General features: G+C 37.3%; 2 protein-coding genes across 2 annotated transcripts; both read left to right on the top strand.

The window, feature by feature from the left end:
* Positions 1 to 12: 12 nt before the first annotated feature.
* LOC308689043 (putative tetratricopeptide repeat protein 41) lies at positions 13 to 8,206 on the top strand (the record flags this gene model as incomplete). Its single annotated transcript, XM_081362596.1, has 16 exons — positions 13 to 75; positions 504 to 1,198; positions 1,889 to 1,986; positions 2,352 to 2,532; positions 2,622 to 2,839; positions 3,515 to 3,666; positions 3,768 to 4,227; positions 4,335 to 4,574; positions 4,776 to 4,932; positions 5,172 to 5,320; positions 6,469 to 6,596; positions 6,716 to 6,896; positions 7,005 to 7,155; positions 7,580 to 7,729; positions 7,837 to 7,958; positions 8,076 to 8,206. 16 exons carry the CDS (start codon positions 13 to 15, stop codon positions 8,204 to 8,206), a joined length of 3,276 nt encoding a protein of 1,091 aa, XP_081218722.1.
* Positions 8,207 to 9,662: 1,456 nt separating this feature from the next.
* parp12b (poly (ADP-ribose) polymerase family, member 12b) lies at positions 9,663 to 15,288 on the top strand. The gene is made up of 8 exons (XM_081364251.1): positions 9,663 to 10,058; positions 10,936 to 11,071; positions 11,931 to 12,186; positions 13,032 to 13,124; positions 13,218 to 13,344; positions 13,453 to 13,621; positions 13,721 to 13,841; positions 13,983 to 15,288. Exons 1-8 carry the CDS (start codon positions 9,730 to 9,732, stop codon positions 14,081 to 14,083), a joined length of 1,332 nt encoding a protein of 443 aa, XP_081220377.1. The 5' UTR covers positions 9,663 to 9,729; the 3' UTR covers positions 14,084 to 15,288.
* Positions 15,289 to 17,233: the final 1,945 nt, after the last annotated feature.

Here is a 17,233-nt window from a genome sequence, read left to right as displayed (position 1 = left end):
TGTTCATTCGTCATGAGCCAATCACAGCACCCCACGCACAACACCGCACCAATCAGAGAGCGGTCCGCAGCCGATGTCGTCCAATCACTGCTTTACATGTCCGATTTGACACGTTCCGATCGTGGCTCGCGTTGGTTGGCTCAACGGAATGCCAATTAATCGAGCGAAGGAGATTTTGTCATAGACTGTAACAACTGATCTGGGTACGGTGTGGGTTTTGTTTACTTCGTTGAGCGGGTTGGGCGAAACGGAACTAGGTGATTCAGAATCAGAATCACATTTATATTACTGTCACCTTAGCAACAAGCTGTTTACATGATAGACCACAAGAAAGTCCCGATAGGATTGGTTGACTTAAAGATAGGCTACAGTTTTTTTTTTCTATTTTACTTAGTTTATGTTGAATGGATTTTTTTAGTAATGAAGAGATTAAAACATTAAAATATTTTATTTATGTACCTTTTGTGCAGTTATTTTGTTCTCTGTTGAATTTACATATTTAGATTTCTGAAAGTGTCACAAGTATCCAAGAAAAAATGATGGGAACGTCTGACAGCCTCGTGTTTCCTCTTCAGCCTTACCTGTGCTATTTTCCAGGTGATCTTCAAGAAGAGTTGTCTTACCTGAAAGCAAAGGTGTTTCCCCACCTAGATGCACTTTGCCAGACCAGAGGCGCCTGTTTCAGACCCGTGGACTTACAGCGAAGCAAACAAGAAAGGGATTATGAAAATAATGACAATGATGAACATCAGATAAATAAGCCAGATCTTTTCGACCAGCAGTTGAAAATCAGTTTGGATCTCATCGACCGCTCATCTTTTTTAATCTGTCTTCTTGGACACAGCTATGGACAATGTCTGCCAGGAGAGAATGGTTCTCAATCTGATATCGGCCCATGTTCTTTGTCTGAGGTGACTAGGAACTTGCATGTTGCTGCAAAGGCTGGTTACCCTTGGGTCATGGAGGACAGGTATCGCACCTGTAGCCTGACAGAGCTGGAGATCACCAAGGCAGCCTTCATTGACAACCACAGAAGCTGCTTCTTTTATTTTAAAGACTGCACCCCACAGGATGTGGAGGATGACAGCAGTGATGAAATGCTCATCTTCTTGAACATGCTATCCAATCAAAGCAAAAGTGAGAGACAGAGAATGAGAGATCTAAAAAGAAGGATCATAAATCATTGTCTTCCTGTCAGGTTTGAGAACAGACCACAATGTCTTGAAACATAAATACAGATTTATTTTAAATACTAAATTCCATTTGTGTGTGTGTGTGTGTGTGTGTGTGTGTATATATATATATATATATATATATATATATATATATATACACACACACACACAGTCAAACCAATAATTATTCATGCACCAGATATATTTTTTTGTACTAGTGGGTGAAAATTTGGGACCAAAAATTATTCAGACACTTTGACCTGACCATGTTTTGCTTAAATGTTTTTTTCTTTAATTGCTAATGCAACCTTTTTACACCACAGACTGAACAAAATTACGTATTGCTTGGTAGTTAATTGGTTGACCTAATTTGGTATTTATCTATTTATCTAATTGTGTAAATTTAACAACTGACACCTATTCAACCTAATTAATTTGTGAGATAGTCTAACAGAAGGATGGCCAAAACCAGTGAAATATCAACTGATTTGATAACGTTGCTCTTGTCATATTTTATTACCATTTTCTAAACTATAGTGAATAAACTGATAATGTTAGAAATGTTGAAAGTGTCTGAATATTTTAGTTTGACTGTATATATATATATATATATATATATATATATATATATATATATATATATATATATATATATATATATATATATATATATATATATATATATATATATATATACATGCACTGTGTGACAGATTCTTCAGAAACCTTTATGAACTTGAGGAGATGATAAGGGTGGACTGGGAAGGAGTCATTTCTAAATTTCATGAGGATCCAAAACATCCCATCTTAGGTAGGCCTATAATTTTTCACTTTTTTGTTAGCCTATCTAATAACAAAATTCTGAATTAAGCCTATATTTTATTCCTGTTTTATTTTATTTAATCTGATTTATTTTGTTATTTTGTATTTATATTTTGACTATATATCTGCATGTATATTTTATTTATATGTTATATTTTGGTAATAGTAATTTTGAAATATAATTATTTTATTTTAATTCTTTCTCTTGCCTAATCAAAACCCATGGAAAAGTTATGAAGTATCAGCCTGGTACTTTTTGAGTTGTTAAATGGCTTTGGGGTTTCTCAGACCCCAAAACAGAATATGAAGGTTAAAATAAGAAACATGTATGATTTTTGAATCGATTTGTTTTAGGATGGCAGGATTCATTCGATCGGCATCACCAACAGAGCCGTGCACGTGGATTGTGTGACTGGTTTGTGCCCTCAATACCCACCACAGAAATACTGAATGCAATAAACAAATTTCTGGATTCTATAATCCATAATGCAAAATCTGAGACGCACTCAAAAAATCCAGGTGCTCATTTCACATGGTAAGAAGATAAAAATAAAAAACAGCAGGTAGACTGTGTTTAATTAACATATATGTTATATTATAGGACAAATTATTGTTTATTTTCAGTGATTTTGACCAGAAAGACTCAGTGAAGTCTATCTTACTGGTATGTGGAGAAAGGGGTTGTGGGAAGTCCACTTTGGCAGCGAGTTGGCTGCGAGCCTTCTGCCGACAGAATCCTGATTTTCTAGTCATTTCTCACTTCTGTGAAACCAGCACATCCAGCTCTGATGTCAGGTCTATGCTTAGACAGTGTACTGCCCAACTTCGAAGAGCACATTATGGTAAATTTCCTAATTTTTTCCAGTAGAAGTGTGTTATGAGTCTTGGAGCTTTCTTTATAAATACAACAAATATATAAATTCTGAACTCTGGCCCTCGAGGTCCACTTTCCTGCAGAGTTGTTGCGTTCCATTTGTCCTCGGAAGTGGGAAATTCCTAGTTCCCAGTGGGAACTGCATCTGGTTGGAGTTGTGATTGAAAAACTCAGAGGCTGCTTAGCGCATCAACCGTAGTGAAACTGTAGTAATATATTGTTTATTAGCACTTCTGTTTGTCTTTGTCTCAATAAACCCAGTGGACATGATAGTTTGGTTTTATCTCTGCAAAATACCACTTTTTTATGTGTTAATATGCTGAAAGAGCAATTACAACAAAGGTCTGCCATCTTAGTTTTCTGACCTGTGTACAGGAACGTGGTCAACTCAGGTGCGTCATTCCCAGCTTCGATATCCCTCTTTCCTAAGTTTTATTAGGTAAACCGTAATAAAACACACCTGAACAAGCTAATCAAGGTCTTCAGTATTACCAGAAAGTTACAGGCATGCGAGTTTGATCAAGGTTGGAGCTAAACTCTGCAGGAAAGTGGATCTCGAGGGCCAGAGTTGAGAACACATGTTTTATAGCATCATAAATAAGACCAAATATTGTAACATTTTGCATCTAATTTGTTTCTGCAGGTGATTTTCCAGATTGGGAAGACATCATTGAGTTTGAGTACCTCCATCGAGCTGTCCAGGCATTCACGGCAGCAGCCAATCTTGGACCTTGTATTCTTCTCATAGATGGTATTGACCTTTTGACAGAAACACTTGGACTCTCAAAGCAAGAGGTGATGTTTTAGTCCTCTGCATGGTTTGCATGAGCAGGTTGTCTTTAACTTTTTTATTTCAATAAAATGAACACCTTTTTTGTTTTGTTTTTGTTTTCCAGGTGAAGGCACTACAATGGCTGCCAGATCCTCTGCCTCACTGTTGCAAAATGATCATCACAACAACCTTTACTGACCTCACTTACAAAAGTCTCACCAGCAGGACTGATGTCCAGATTCTCAGGTGTCCCCATATCTCGGATCCTAGTGTTCAGAAGAGCATTTTACTCAGACATCTGGCTTTACCTTGCAAGGAGTTGCCAACCAGTGTTTTGCAAAGAATTGAGCGTAAGAAGCAATGCCACCTGCCGGCTTTTTTAGCGCTCATTGGCACAGAGTTACGGACGTGTGCGGTGCTGAGGGAGAAGGAGCAAGAGATGGAGCTGTTGCAGGAGTATGTAGAAGCTGATTCGGTTCCTGAGCTCTGGGTGAAGGTCATACATCGCTGGGTAAAAGATTTCAGCAGAACTGCTCCAACAGAAGTCACTGAGACTCGGACAAGCACTGCATCACTCAGGGAGGGTAAGTCCTTTTTACTTTATTATATAAAACCATGCTTGTGCTGACTTTCATATTTCCTTAGTTATAGCTAATAAGCGTTCCCTCTTCCGCTCTCTCTCTCTCTACAGATCTCTCAGGCTTGGTGTGGGACACACTCTGTCTCATTCATGTGTCTCGTGCTGGCCTGACTGAGGCTCAGGTTCTGGCTTTGTTGGAAGATCTAGGTTACTGTGGTTGTCTAAGAGTCAAGGGTTTGGAATGGGCCCGATTGCGCTCTGCTTTTTGGCCTTGGGTTCAGGAGAGAGACAATGGTCTTCTGACCATCATGCATCAGTCCCTCAGCCAGGCAATGAACTTGTTGACGCATGGTAAGAATGTTTATGTTATTTGTCTTATTCTTTTTTTATCATATTTTCATTCCTTGTATAATTTTCAGTATTGAATTCACTAGGATTCTTGAAATAAAGCAAAAACACTTTTGAAGAGTAATATAATTTCCATGCAGTAAAAACAGAACAGGCATTTCCAATGTGTTCACACAGTTGTGCTCTTGTCTCTTTCACTTTAAGGTGTGGAGGGTAATTCCTATCATCTGATCCTTGTTAAGTTTTTTCAGAAGTCCAGTTTAGAGCTTTGCAGCTGGGCAAGAAAGATGGAAGAGATTCCTTGGCATCTCAAGCAAACTGGTTCATTCAAGGAGTTGCATGGCTTCCTTGGCGATCCAGCGTACGATTTCTTTGATTAGAAAGTCTTTTGCTAATGCAGTAGGCATTGTGTTTTCAGTTCGTTATGAAATTAATAGTTCATATCTCAGCCAACACTGATGCTTATCATACAGACATACTGTATATATATATATAAATATATATATATATATATATATATATATATATATATATATATATATATATATATATATATATATATATATATATATATATATCATATCTCCATCTTTTTCATAGTACCATGGAGTTTTTGTCAAGCAACCTAAAGCGATACCCACAGATGACAATTGATGTTGTACATTATTGGACACTACTAAGGGAGAGAGGATTTGATTCTGTGAAGTCATTCCAGAATCTGATGGCTCAGACTTGGGAGCGTCTTAATGGTAAAACCGACTTTTTATTATCATTCTCAAATAAAATGTAAAAATCAGCTTCTCTCATTGACACACAGACAAAAATAAATGGCATTACTAGTATATGGCATTATTAGCAAATATTATATATTTAACATGTATCATGTTATTCTTGTCCACTTATCTGAAATAATACTAGCTATTAGGTAGTTTTTTTGTAAATGATAGTAATGCAAATTGTAAAAGAAAACCTATAAAGTATTAAATTGTATTGTAAGGAATTGCCTTGGAAAGGATCATTCTTATATGTAGACTCAGAAAAGCAGAATTTATGGTGCAATATTTGTTTATATTATTTAAAATATTTACCATGTATCATAGTATTCATCTCGGCCACTTGAAAGGATGTGCCACTTGCATCTCTGCTTCTTTCACCTGAGGCCGGTTTCTCAAAGCTATTTTAGACCGGTCTATAGTGTTAGACTAGTCTAAAATTTGCTCATAGACTAGGCTAATGCAAGTTAGACTGTTTCACAAAAATAAAGACTGACTTAATTTAGAGCAAAAAAATTAGACACCTTACCCTCCAGGCTAACTTAGGTCTAAGACTCTGTTACCTTGGCAACCAGCAGTAACAATCAGTTACATTACAAACAGCCAAAAGAAAAGGGAAAATGGCTCATAATTTAAACATTTCTTATTGTTACTACATTCTCTGCTAAATTTCCCAAGTAAAATGTCCTTGTAACTGTTATACTCCTCCAACAGACACATATTTTCCACTGGGGGTAAACTGCACTGAGCGGTTGAATGCGCTTACTCGATCCGCCATGTTTTTTGTTTTGAAAAGTGTCTTATTTTACCCAGAATGCATTGCAGTGTAGTCCTACTTAAAGGTATAGCGGAGGATTTTTTACTTCCGGGTGGATAGCCTATACTATTGGTCCTCCTAATTGTCAATCATTCTGGTGAATCAATCAAACTTTTCAAAAAGTGGAGAGGGCGGGTCTTATCTAAAATTCGGAAAGATCCTCCGCTATTCATTTAAGATAGTCAGAGTCTTAAGTGCTTTGTGCAACGGTCTGATTTAGATGTCTATCTGAAGTCTGACTATCTACTATATCTAAGCCATAGTTAAAGTCTATCTTTGTGAAACCGGCCCCTGTGGTCTTTCTTAGACACTCACCCTCCAGATCACAGCAGTGTGTGGCGATTAACATGGTTCTGCTGTAAAGTTCTGCTCTGTTTGGGTGAGATACAGCAAGCTGAGGAGATGCTACTAAAAGCAGATCAAATTTTCCAGAAGGTAGAAATAATACAAGACACTTTCTGTTATATGATTAGCTAATCATTGTCAGAAATTGTATGCATTCAAAAAACAAAAACACAAAAATGGATCATACTCTATTCTGTTTTCCTGCACAGGGAATGGAGCAGGACTGTGACAGTATGAGGTCACTGCTCAAAGTGCAACATATGCTGGCAGAGCTTTACGTCCAAATGCATCTGCCGAAAGACTCGGAGATGTATTGCCACAAGGGACTTGAGACTGCCAGGTGTCTTACAGAAGCCCATCTTGACAGCGCAGAGGTCAAACTGATAGTTGGTAGCATGCATTTCATATTTCCTCCTGCATTCATATAACTTATGAAAAGACAAGCGAGTTATATTTTGTCAAGCGTACGTATTTTGCAGTTCTAATCTGCTCTCACAGGACAGCTGCTTTGCCGTCTGAGTCTGGCATTGCTGGCGGATGGACGGGTATATGCAGTGCCAGGGCTTTTCAAAGAGATCAGCTCTTCTAGATACATTTCTGTCCATCCGTGTGCTGAAGGCACAGCCATGCTACTGAAGGGCATTCACAAGTAAGACAACAAAAAAGTGTGAAACGTTTTCCCCCGAATTTAATTTAATTTAATTTGATTTAGAAATATTTAAATGAATTTCATTTCATTCACTTTAATTTAGAAATATTCAATTACATATTTAAAATTTATAGTAAATTATAAATGATGCTACATCCGTGTCAAATGACGACTGTGGTTGTAGCCTTTAACTTACTCTTGGCAAATCAGACACCACTTTCTGTCCGATACTGGTGAAAAAGTATTTTACTGTCCATTCTTTGTTAAACATGCAACATCCGCATTGCACTTTTCTTGTATTTGCTGTATATGGCCTGTGGGATGTAGTTTGCCCCCCACTGGGATAAAGTCAAAGACTATGGTTTTAATCAGCCAGTAAAACATACAAAAATAACTTTGTGCACATTTGATTGCATGTTTAAAGATTGAGTCTTTGTAAGCCCAAGACTGCCGAGAGATGCTTCCAAGCTGCATTGGCCAGCAGGAGGCGCTGGTGTGGCCATGATCATCCTCTGGTAGCAGAGGTGGGAGAGCAGCTTGCAGATCTCTGGGCCAGTGCTCAAACCAATACAGAGTAAGACAAGGACTTATGTGCAATGCTTATCTAGTTACCTCAACCTCATCAAACCTCAAGGTCGCATAATTTGATTTCAAGGTCACGGGCTTGATTTGCACTTTTAGATGGACACAGAGGAAGATTGTTGAACTGTACCGCCATGCTATAAGCGCTACAGAGACTGAAGCTCGGACATCGCAACTTCCCAACGCGCAACACAACCTCGCTGTCGTTCTTATGAAGCTTGGTGAGTGGCTAAATGGCTGCTTGAACACAACAGTGGCCACCCACTTTAGTGGCCTTGGTTTCAGAGATGTATTCTTCATTAAAAGCTTTGTCTGTTTGATGGTGTGTGGTCTGGCAGGTAAAGTGCTGTTGCGTAGCTGCAGTAGAGTGGAGAGGAGAGAGGGGCTGGATCTACTCCAGAGAGCTGCAGACATAAGGATTCACCTCCTGGGCCCTGAGCACCCACTGACCCGAGACCTGGAGCAGTGAGCTCCATTTCAGCACACTTCAACTGCTTTTAAGAAATCACACAGTGGGCTGCAAAAGTCTACAGACTAGGAGCTTCTCTACAGACGGATCGTCATCTTGGAACCAGGATAAAACCCTAAAAAGACAGAGGTTCACAGCTGTCTGTATTCAACTGAAAGGGCTTTCCCAGGGAGACGGATCATCCAGGAGGAAACTCTGAAGGCACTGAACAGAAAGATGAGAAGACTAACTTCTAACTGCATATCACTTTGTCACATGGTCAGATTAGTCATGTCTTTTATTGTAAGAAGCATTCTATTCTATTCTATTCTATTCTATTCTATTCTATTCAGGACTATTAAAATAGATAATGTTTCTGTTCACATTAGCATAAAGTCTGTCCATGTTTGCATAAACGTGTTTTCTAGGATGTGGACGTTCAAAATATGTTTTTTTTTTTTTACCATGGCTGCATTTCTTTAATTAAAAAACACTGTGAAAACAGCAATATTGTGAAATATTAGAACTGTTTTGCTATTTTAATTGTCGTTGCCGTTGTAATGTATCTAGAATTATAACTATGAGTATTTATGACTTGTATTGCTTTTGTTCATTTGCTTCTAATGAACATGTACACTACCATCAGACCAGCCGTGTCTTTTCTGTAAAAGGGAAATTCTATTCTATTCTATTCTATTCTAGTCTATTCTATTCTATTCTAATGGATATAAATTTTCTGTCATTCTATTCTATTCTATTCTATTCAAATAGATACAAATTTTCTGTCTTTCTATTCTATTCAATTCAAATAGATACAAATTTTCTGTCTTTCTATTCTATTCTATTCTATTTAAATAGATACAAATTTTCTGTCATTCTATTCTATTCGAGTAGATACAAATTTTCTGTCATTCTATTCTATTAAAATAGATACAAATTTTCTGTCATTCTATTCTATTCAAATAGATAAAAAAAATTCTGTCATTCTATTCAAATAGATACAAATTTTCTGTCATTCTATTCTATTCAAATAGATAAAAATGTTCTGTCATTCTATTCAAATAGATACAAATGTTCTGTCATTCTATTCAAATAGATACAAATGTTCTGTCTTTCTATTCTATTCTATTCAAATAGATACAAATTTTCTGTCATTCTATTCTATTCAATTCAAATAGATACAAATGTTCTGTCATTCTATTCTATTCTATTCAAATAGATACAAATTTTCTGTCTTTCTATTCTATTCTATTCTATTCTATTCTATTCTATTCTATTCTATTCTATTCTATTCAAATAGATACAAATTTTCTGCCTTTCTATCTATATGTCTGTCTGTCCATCCATCCATCTTTGGAGCCTGAGGGGGAGGGTTTTTTTTTTTTAGACTTTTATTTTGAAAATAGCTGGCACTGGGTATTTGGCATGAATCCCAGACCGTCCTTTCCACAGTTTCCGCTTTCATTTCTGTAGAAACGCAGATTAGAAATCATAGACCTCCAGGCGCGCAGCAGCGCAGCACTAACTCTCTCTTCAGCGCAGACATGTCTGGCTACTCTCGGATCATACATCATGCGACCAGCATATTATGCAGCAATAAAGGCTCTATGGAGATATCTCAGCTGTACCAGAGGGTCTTCCAGCGCTTTGAGATAACCGAAGCAGATTTCTGGTACATCGTTAAGAAATGCTCCCGCTTCACAGTGACCCAGAGCAGACCGAGAACAGAGGATGGAGAGCCGGACTACACTGTTGTGGCGAAAACATCTCTGAGACTCTGCAAGAAATATTCCAAGAATGAATGTTACGAGTGTCAGGATTTACACCTGTGCAAGTATTTTGTTTATGGCAACTGCAGATATGGGAAAGGAAGGTAAGGTTGGGAGAACATCTGGATATCTAGTGTAAGATTTTCCTATTATATTTACTGAACGTAGAGCATAAAGTGCTTTTATCCTTAAAAGGACAGATGCGTTAATACAATACTAAAAATAACAACAGCTATTAGCGGTCATAGCGACTTTAAGTTCTTTATGACATGGGATTTAACGTAGCCTATCCAGAATTATTTTATGAATATTTATTGCTTTTATTTACATCCTTGAACATACTACCAAATTTGCACACACATAAGTGTTATTTATTATGGCTATTTTCAGCATTTCAGATCTTACAGTGATCCACAATTATGAAATAATGCAGTATTTTTATTTATATATAACCGATATTAAAAAATGTCTACGTAGTTTATTATAATAATATGAATTACCACGTAACGTCATTAATATTAATAATAGCACCCAGCAACTCTATTCAAACATATATTAATTAATTTAATGTATTGCTTGGATAATTACTCAACATAAATATAATAATTATAATTATGTTTTCAGATAATGATCATTTAGTTTTTATTGTGTCAAAAAGCAGAAATTAACAATTAAAAATCAGTTCTGCATGGCGGTTATCATAGACATAAAAAAATTGGTAATATTGGTAGTAAGAAATATTGGTCATGTAAAAGCAATATCTCTTTATTTTACAGTGTCTTTGTTACATGTTACATGTACTTACTGTAGTAATTACAGTAAATTACGCATAATTACCATAATTATATAGTACATGTTAATTAAGTTTACTCAGCATAATTACATTGTAACAAGGACACCAAAAAATAAAGTGTAACCAAAGTTTGAGAATTATGTAGAGACCAAAAATCACTATATGCTTTTTGTGGATGTGTTTGTCAGGAAGGAGTGTAAATATTCCCATAATATCCAGTCACAACATAACTATCCCCTTCTGCGGGAGTGTACGCTTCATGAACTGAACGAGGATGATCTCTTCCTGCTTCTGCTCCAGAATGATCCTGCCCTACTGCCAGAGGTGAGGAAATACAAACAGGAAGGCTTAAATAGCTACCTAAATGTTTTTTGGACTCCATTCTCATGAGAGAATTCCTCCCCGAAGCCAAACTCATGCTATGATTGGGATATTTCTGCATTCCAGGTACCTCTCCTGCCGTTTGAAACGCCCTTCTCCGTTTCTTTCGCTGTGCGCTCAGATGCGAGACGTTTTCAGAATAGAAAAGTGCTCACGTAACCGCTCTGACGTTTGTTCTGACATGTTTGCATTGATTCAGCGACTGGTTACACCCAAATATACAATGTCACAGTGTGAAGTCATTGAATATTTGAGTATATCATTAGTTTATCAGAACATTTGTTTTTTCTGCGTTAAGTCCTGGATAAGGAGCAATCTGATCAGTACCATCAATCAAAAGCCAGTAATCTTAAAAAAATCTTCACAAAAAAGCAAGAAAAAGTCAACCATTAAGTCATCCAAGTGAAGCTCTACTTCATCAGTGTTCCAGTCAGTATGTTAATGTAAAAAAAAAAAAAAAACTGAATTGAGAAGAATTGTGGTCCGCGTTCAGGATGAAGAGTTGCTGATGGAGAGATATTGATGTTCTAAGATCTTCAGGTGTCCTAAGTGCGTTTCTCCACTTTGGTTTGGACAAAAAAAAAAAAAAAAAGACAAAAAAAAAAAAATGGAGAATGTCCTGTAAACAGGTAAAGTAGAATGTTTTGCTGAGCTCTGACGCATTGGTTTAATCTAGAAGTTTGACAGTAAGGCATTTAAATAGTTTAATTAATAATGAATGCATGTGTGGTTTTGTAATATATATTTTTTTTGCATATAACTCTGATATTTAAATAATCCATCTCGTGTTGTATGTACGCAGGTGTGTGCTCACTATAATAAAGGCACTGGGCTTTTCGGGGCCTGTACCTTTATGGAGCGCTGCACTAAGGTGCATATTTGTCAGCACTTTGTGCAAGACGACTGCCTGTTCGGCCCCAAGTGCAAACGGCAGCACAGCATCGACGAGCACAGCCGCAGGATGCTGGAGGAACGGGGTCTCGGTGGAGACATCATCCATGACCTGCCCTACATCTACCAGAACGTGTATCGCCTGAACTCACAAACTCTCAGCAGTGGTAAGGGCACTTACATTCATTCACACGTATTATACACTGATGAGCCAAGACATTATGACCACTCACAGGTGAAGCGAATATCGTTGATCATCTCCTAACAAGGCCACATGTTAAGGTCTGGGTAGATTAGATGGTAAGGAAACATGTTGAACAGCCCAAACTGTTATTGCAAGACAACTGGGTCAGAGTGTCTCTGAAACGGCAAGGCCATTCATTTGGACTTAAATTTGACACCTAAACATTGTTGCAGACCAGGTACACCCCTTCATAACAACAGTGTTCCCTGGTGGAAGTGGCCTTTTTCAGCAGGATAACTGTTCAGGAATGGTTTGAGGGACATGATGAAGAGTTGAAGATGTTGGCCTGGCCTCTGATTGAGCATCTGTGTCTGATTGAGATCCACGGCAGCTCCACCTCACAACTTACAGGACTTGAAGGATCTTCTGCTAATGTCTTGGTGACAGATATACCACAGGACACCTTCATGGGTCATCATGTCTCAGAGGGATGTTTTGGCAGCATGCGGAGGACTAGGCGGTCATAATGTTTTGGCTCATCTATATATATTTGAAGAGTTCAGATGCAAAAGTCTCTAAGTGTTCTGAAATTTTCTTCTAGAATGATCATTTTTATCAAGCTCGTATATTTAAGTTCAGCAGTTTCACTTAAATGGCAATGAAAATGACCTATTAATTGTCATTTAAGTGAAATTGCTGAACTTAAATATACGAGCTTGATAAAAATGATCATTCTAGAAGAAAATTCAGATGGCACTTAGAGGCTTTTGCATCTGAACTCTTCATTTAGTAATTCATAATATACATACATATTCATATACATTTCAGAACTGATATCTGATCAAGGCGTCAAACCGGCCGCTCAGATGGAGAAGAATGAAATCTGTCTGCACTTCATAAGACGGAAATGCAAGTTTCAGGGTTGGTGTCAATGTCATTACCTATGGTTAATCTTGTTGCCTTTAACCTATTTACTTTAGAGTTGAGATATAATGGGGGGTTTTATTGCTTCAGATCAGTGTGTCCTTGTCCACTTTAATCTTCCGTATAAGTGGGAGGTTTATGACGGGAAAGACTGGAGGGATTTAAGGAACATGGAGGAAATAGAGAAAGCTTACTGCGACCCAAAGAATGAACACAGGTCAGTACAAATTCACATGCAAGAGAGTTTTTTTAAGACAATTTTTTAATTGAAAAAAGGACTGTTTCTTTAGACACTATCTTTACTCATTCCTTCTCTTGGACTCAGTCCAGGCTCGAGACCGGTGGATTTTGGGTCCATGACCAGGAACTTTGACCCTGTGCGCCGACTTTCAACGGTCTCTTCCGTCTCTAAACCCGTCCACTACATCCTGACAACAGAGTGGATGTGGTACTACAAAGGAGATCACGAAAACTGGATAGAGTACGGTCAGCCGGTGAGACTGGATTGCAAACATAGTGGCCATACTCTCATCTGAGAGGAATTTATGTTTAAGGTCTGGTTTTGGTTGTGTTTCTGTACCGTTTTTCTTTAGGATGACAAGCAACGTGTGACCTCTGTAACATCCAGAGAGCTGGAGAAAGCTTTTCAGGAGGACAACAATGCAGAAGTTACTGTTATTAAGGGCAATAGGCATTACTATGTCAGTTTCCAAGGTACTAAACACCTTCATATTCCAGGTCTGGAAAGAAAATCATAAAATTATTTCATTTAAAAGTGACCTTGAGTATTTATTATATTTTATTTTATTTTATTTTATTATATTGTATTATAGGACTTTTTTTTTTTTTTTACAGATATGTATCAAAGGAACCCCAAACACAACACAAAGAGAAGGGTGCGCAGACGACCACGCTTTGTGTCTATCATTGAGGTGGAAACTAAAGCTTCCCAGTGACTGACAAAACACACAAACACACTCTATGTTTACGTACATGAGGATAGACATTCAAATCATGAGTTACTTCATTTTCTTGCCATTTGGATACACTCACATGCTCATAAAAGGGATAGTTCACGCAAAACTGAAAATTCTGTCCTCATTTACTGAGCCTCAAGAAGATATTTTGAAGAATGTGGGTAACTAACAGTTACTGGTCCCAATTGACTATTTTTCTATACTATGGAAGTCAGAGGGGTCCAGACCAGCAACTGTTTGGTAACCCACATTCCTCAAAACCGTCTTTTGTGTTCAACAGAAGAAAGGACGTCATGCAGGGTTAGAACAATTTAAGGGTGAGTAAATAATAACAGAATTTTAAAGCCAATTCACACTGCACCGATAGACTACGACCAAAGGCCACTGATGGGTTTTGTCGGATCAGTGTGTTTGACTTGTTCAATTGCATTTGTCTGGACGTGGAATGTCTGAGAAGTGGCATTCTGTAATCTGTGGCCAGTTGCATAAAGACTAGTCTTAAAAGTTAGTCACCTAAATTTTTTCTTCAAGACTGGTCATAACTTTTTTAAGTCAGTTACATAAAAAGGGATATTGGTATCATTTGAATTGTGAAGGTAAGACTGATTACCCCTTGGTTAACTGCTAGTTGGTCAAACTAGTTCTTAAGACACAGTCTTAATATAGTATAATATATAATCTTATATATAATCCGTGTTGGTCACCGTCTGTCTGTGCAGCGTGAATCGTCCTTTACAAACTCCAGGCTCTTCTCAATTAATAAACTGAGGATATCCTATAATAATTGCTCTGAATGAAATGCAATGGCTTTGATTGAAATATTATAGTCATATTAATATGAAAAAAATATTATATTCCATCATTTTTAAACAAAATAGATCTGTCTTTGCAGGAAAATTCTGTGGCTACATCAAGTGCTTATGATTTATTTAGCTCAAATAACTGCTCATATGAGAGGGTCCTACCCTCAGATCAGCACATTTAGATACTGTGACTTTAGCGGAATTATTATTGCTTTATCTTTTTTTATTATTGGGTCTATTGGTTTTTCATGCCATGGATTTGTCTGGTGTGCCTTCGGTGAATGTGGTACCTTTGTGGGATGATATGGATCAGCTCATGAGGTACAGACTTGCACTTTTTTCAAACCATGTATTCGTCAATAAATTCTCCCTGTTTTTCCTATTTTGTCACTCATTTGAATACAAGGTTTTCCAGGTCTACAAGAGATAATCACTGCAGGCCTACTGATGAGTAGCCACCAGGGTTTTGAAATGAAATTAACATTAATTTGACCTTGTTGGGTCTCAAATGATTCAAAACCACCTAGGAGAGCCAAAGAAAAAGTCTTATTACAGCTTACTTTACAAAATTACCATGTTGTTACTGTAGTATAATTGTCGTAATTATATAATTTATAGCATGGTTTTGCGACAAATAGCATGGTTAAATTAAATATATAGTTACTCTAAGCTAGTTAAACTGGTTAATCTTCATAAGGGAAATAAATATTAACTTTTCAAATGTGTTTTCAAACAATCTATCGGACTGGCATATCGAAAACAAATTGTTAGTTACTAAATTACTAAACGAAATTCATTTAAAACCTTTCTAAAAGTAACTGAATTATTACAAATACAAATAATTATATACAAAACTCTCTTAAATCTACGTCCAGGCCCTAGTGTAAATGAACACGACTATATAAAATTAAAATAAGATGAGCGATGAGCGTGTGAGTGAGGGTTGCTAAGGGATCCTGCTGACAGCCAATGACAGAGACTCGTTCATTCTGTACGTTTCGTATGAATAAATAGAAGGGGCGGGTCTTTGCCAAGCGCCGCAGATATCGATAAGGCGGCGCAATTCTCCTGTGTGGAGTGTTTTATGCCGAAGAAATGGACATGGGCTGCCAACGATATCTTTTAGAAGCGGCTCACGTATTTATTTAAGCGGTGCCATTTGTCCAGCGTGTTTGGAAGGGATGGGATCTTGGGTAATGGGCCGTTCGTGGGAAGAGCGAGACCTTTATAACCGCTTCTGCACAATTACATCTACACCGGACACCGGGAAATGAACCCCGACTGGATACCGTCTATACGAGGAGCTGTCAGCATAAATATATGATATGATTCATCTGGTTTGATTCCCTTCATCGATATTCTCTATTTATGGCCGTTCTGTCATCTTGATATCGGGTGTGTGTAAAGGGGCGCGCGAGTGAGCCGCATCCGCGCGAGGTGCATTTCAACATGACAGGTAGCTGCTAACGAAAACGACTCCGATATACGGCACTATTCAGCTTTTGTATCTTTGCATGTCAACATTTCATTCAAAAATACCAAACATATGTATATAACATATGATATAGCGGGTTGGGGAGATCCTAAGCGTCTGAAGACGCCGTTTTTCCATCTTTGACCCTGTGCATGCGCTTCGTCTGTTCCCACACCCGCCCTTTTCTATCTGTAGCGCTTTTTATCTGATTCAGATCATGCCCGTTATCTCCATACCTGTCTGACATGATGCGCGTGATATTAACCTCACGGGAGCTTTGGGCCGCGCGCACCGATGATCTGTAACCTACATTCCCACAGTGTGTATTCACTTAATGGCATTATAGGTTTGCATGGCATTGAAGTAAATGAAAATTATACTACGGATGATGCATGATAGATAGATATTTTGCTTTTAATGCAATTTTTCAATATGTTTAGATATTTTACTTTTTTATGAGTTAAAAAGATGACGATAAAACATTTGATGCTAATACAATATAATTATGAAAAATTAGATGTACTCACTATTTGAAAATATCGACCTGGGTGATACAATGTTTAATCACTAATTATTATATAATGCAAAGATGACCTGGAAATTGAAAAAAATAAATAAAAATTGATTGCATTATCATACAAATAAAAACATTTCATTGGAAGAACATTTTTAAAAGTTCAACTTCATATTGAAATCCCAGACCTTTGATTGCAGACTTTGGCAACTGCATTTCAGATCTCTCAAAATATACAATAAACAACATTTACAACATATACAAGATAATATATACACAGTATAGCAGACTGATACTATTTGCCAAGAATGGAAACTAAACTAAAAACTGATTGATTG

This window comes from Scardinius erythrophthalmus (genome assembly GCF_964197995.2).
Source record: "Scardinius erythrophthalmus genome assembly, chromosome: 4".
NCBI lineage: Eukaryota > Metazoa > Chordata > Actinopteri > Cypriniformes > Leuciscidae > Scardinius > Scardinius erythrophthalmus.
The sequence above is the reverse complement of the archived record's forward strand: the minus strand, read 5'-3'. Positions and strand labels throughout refer to the sequence as shown.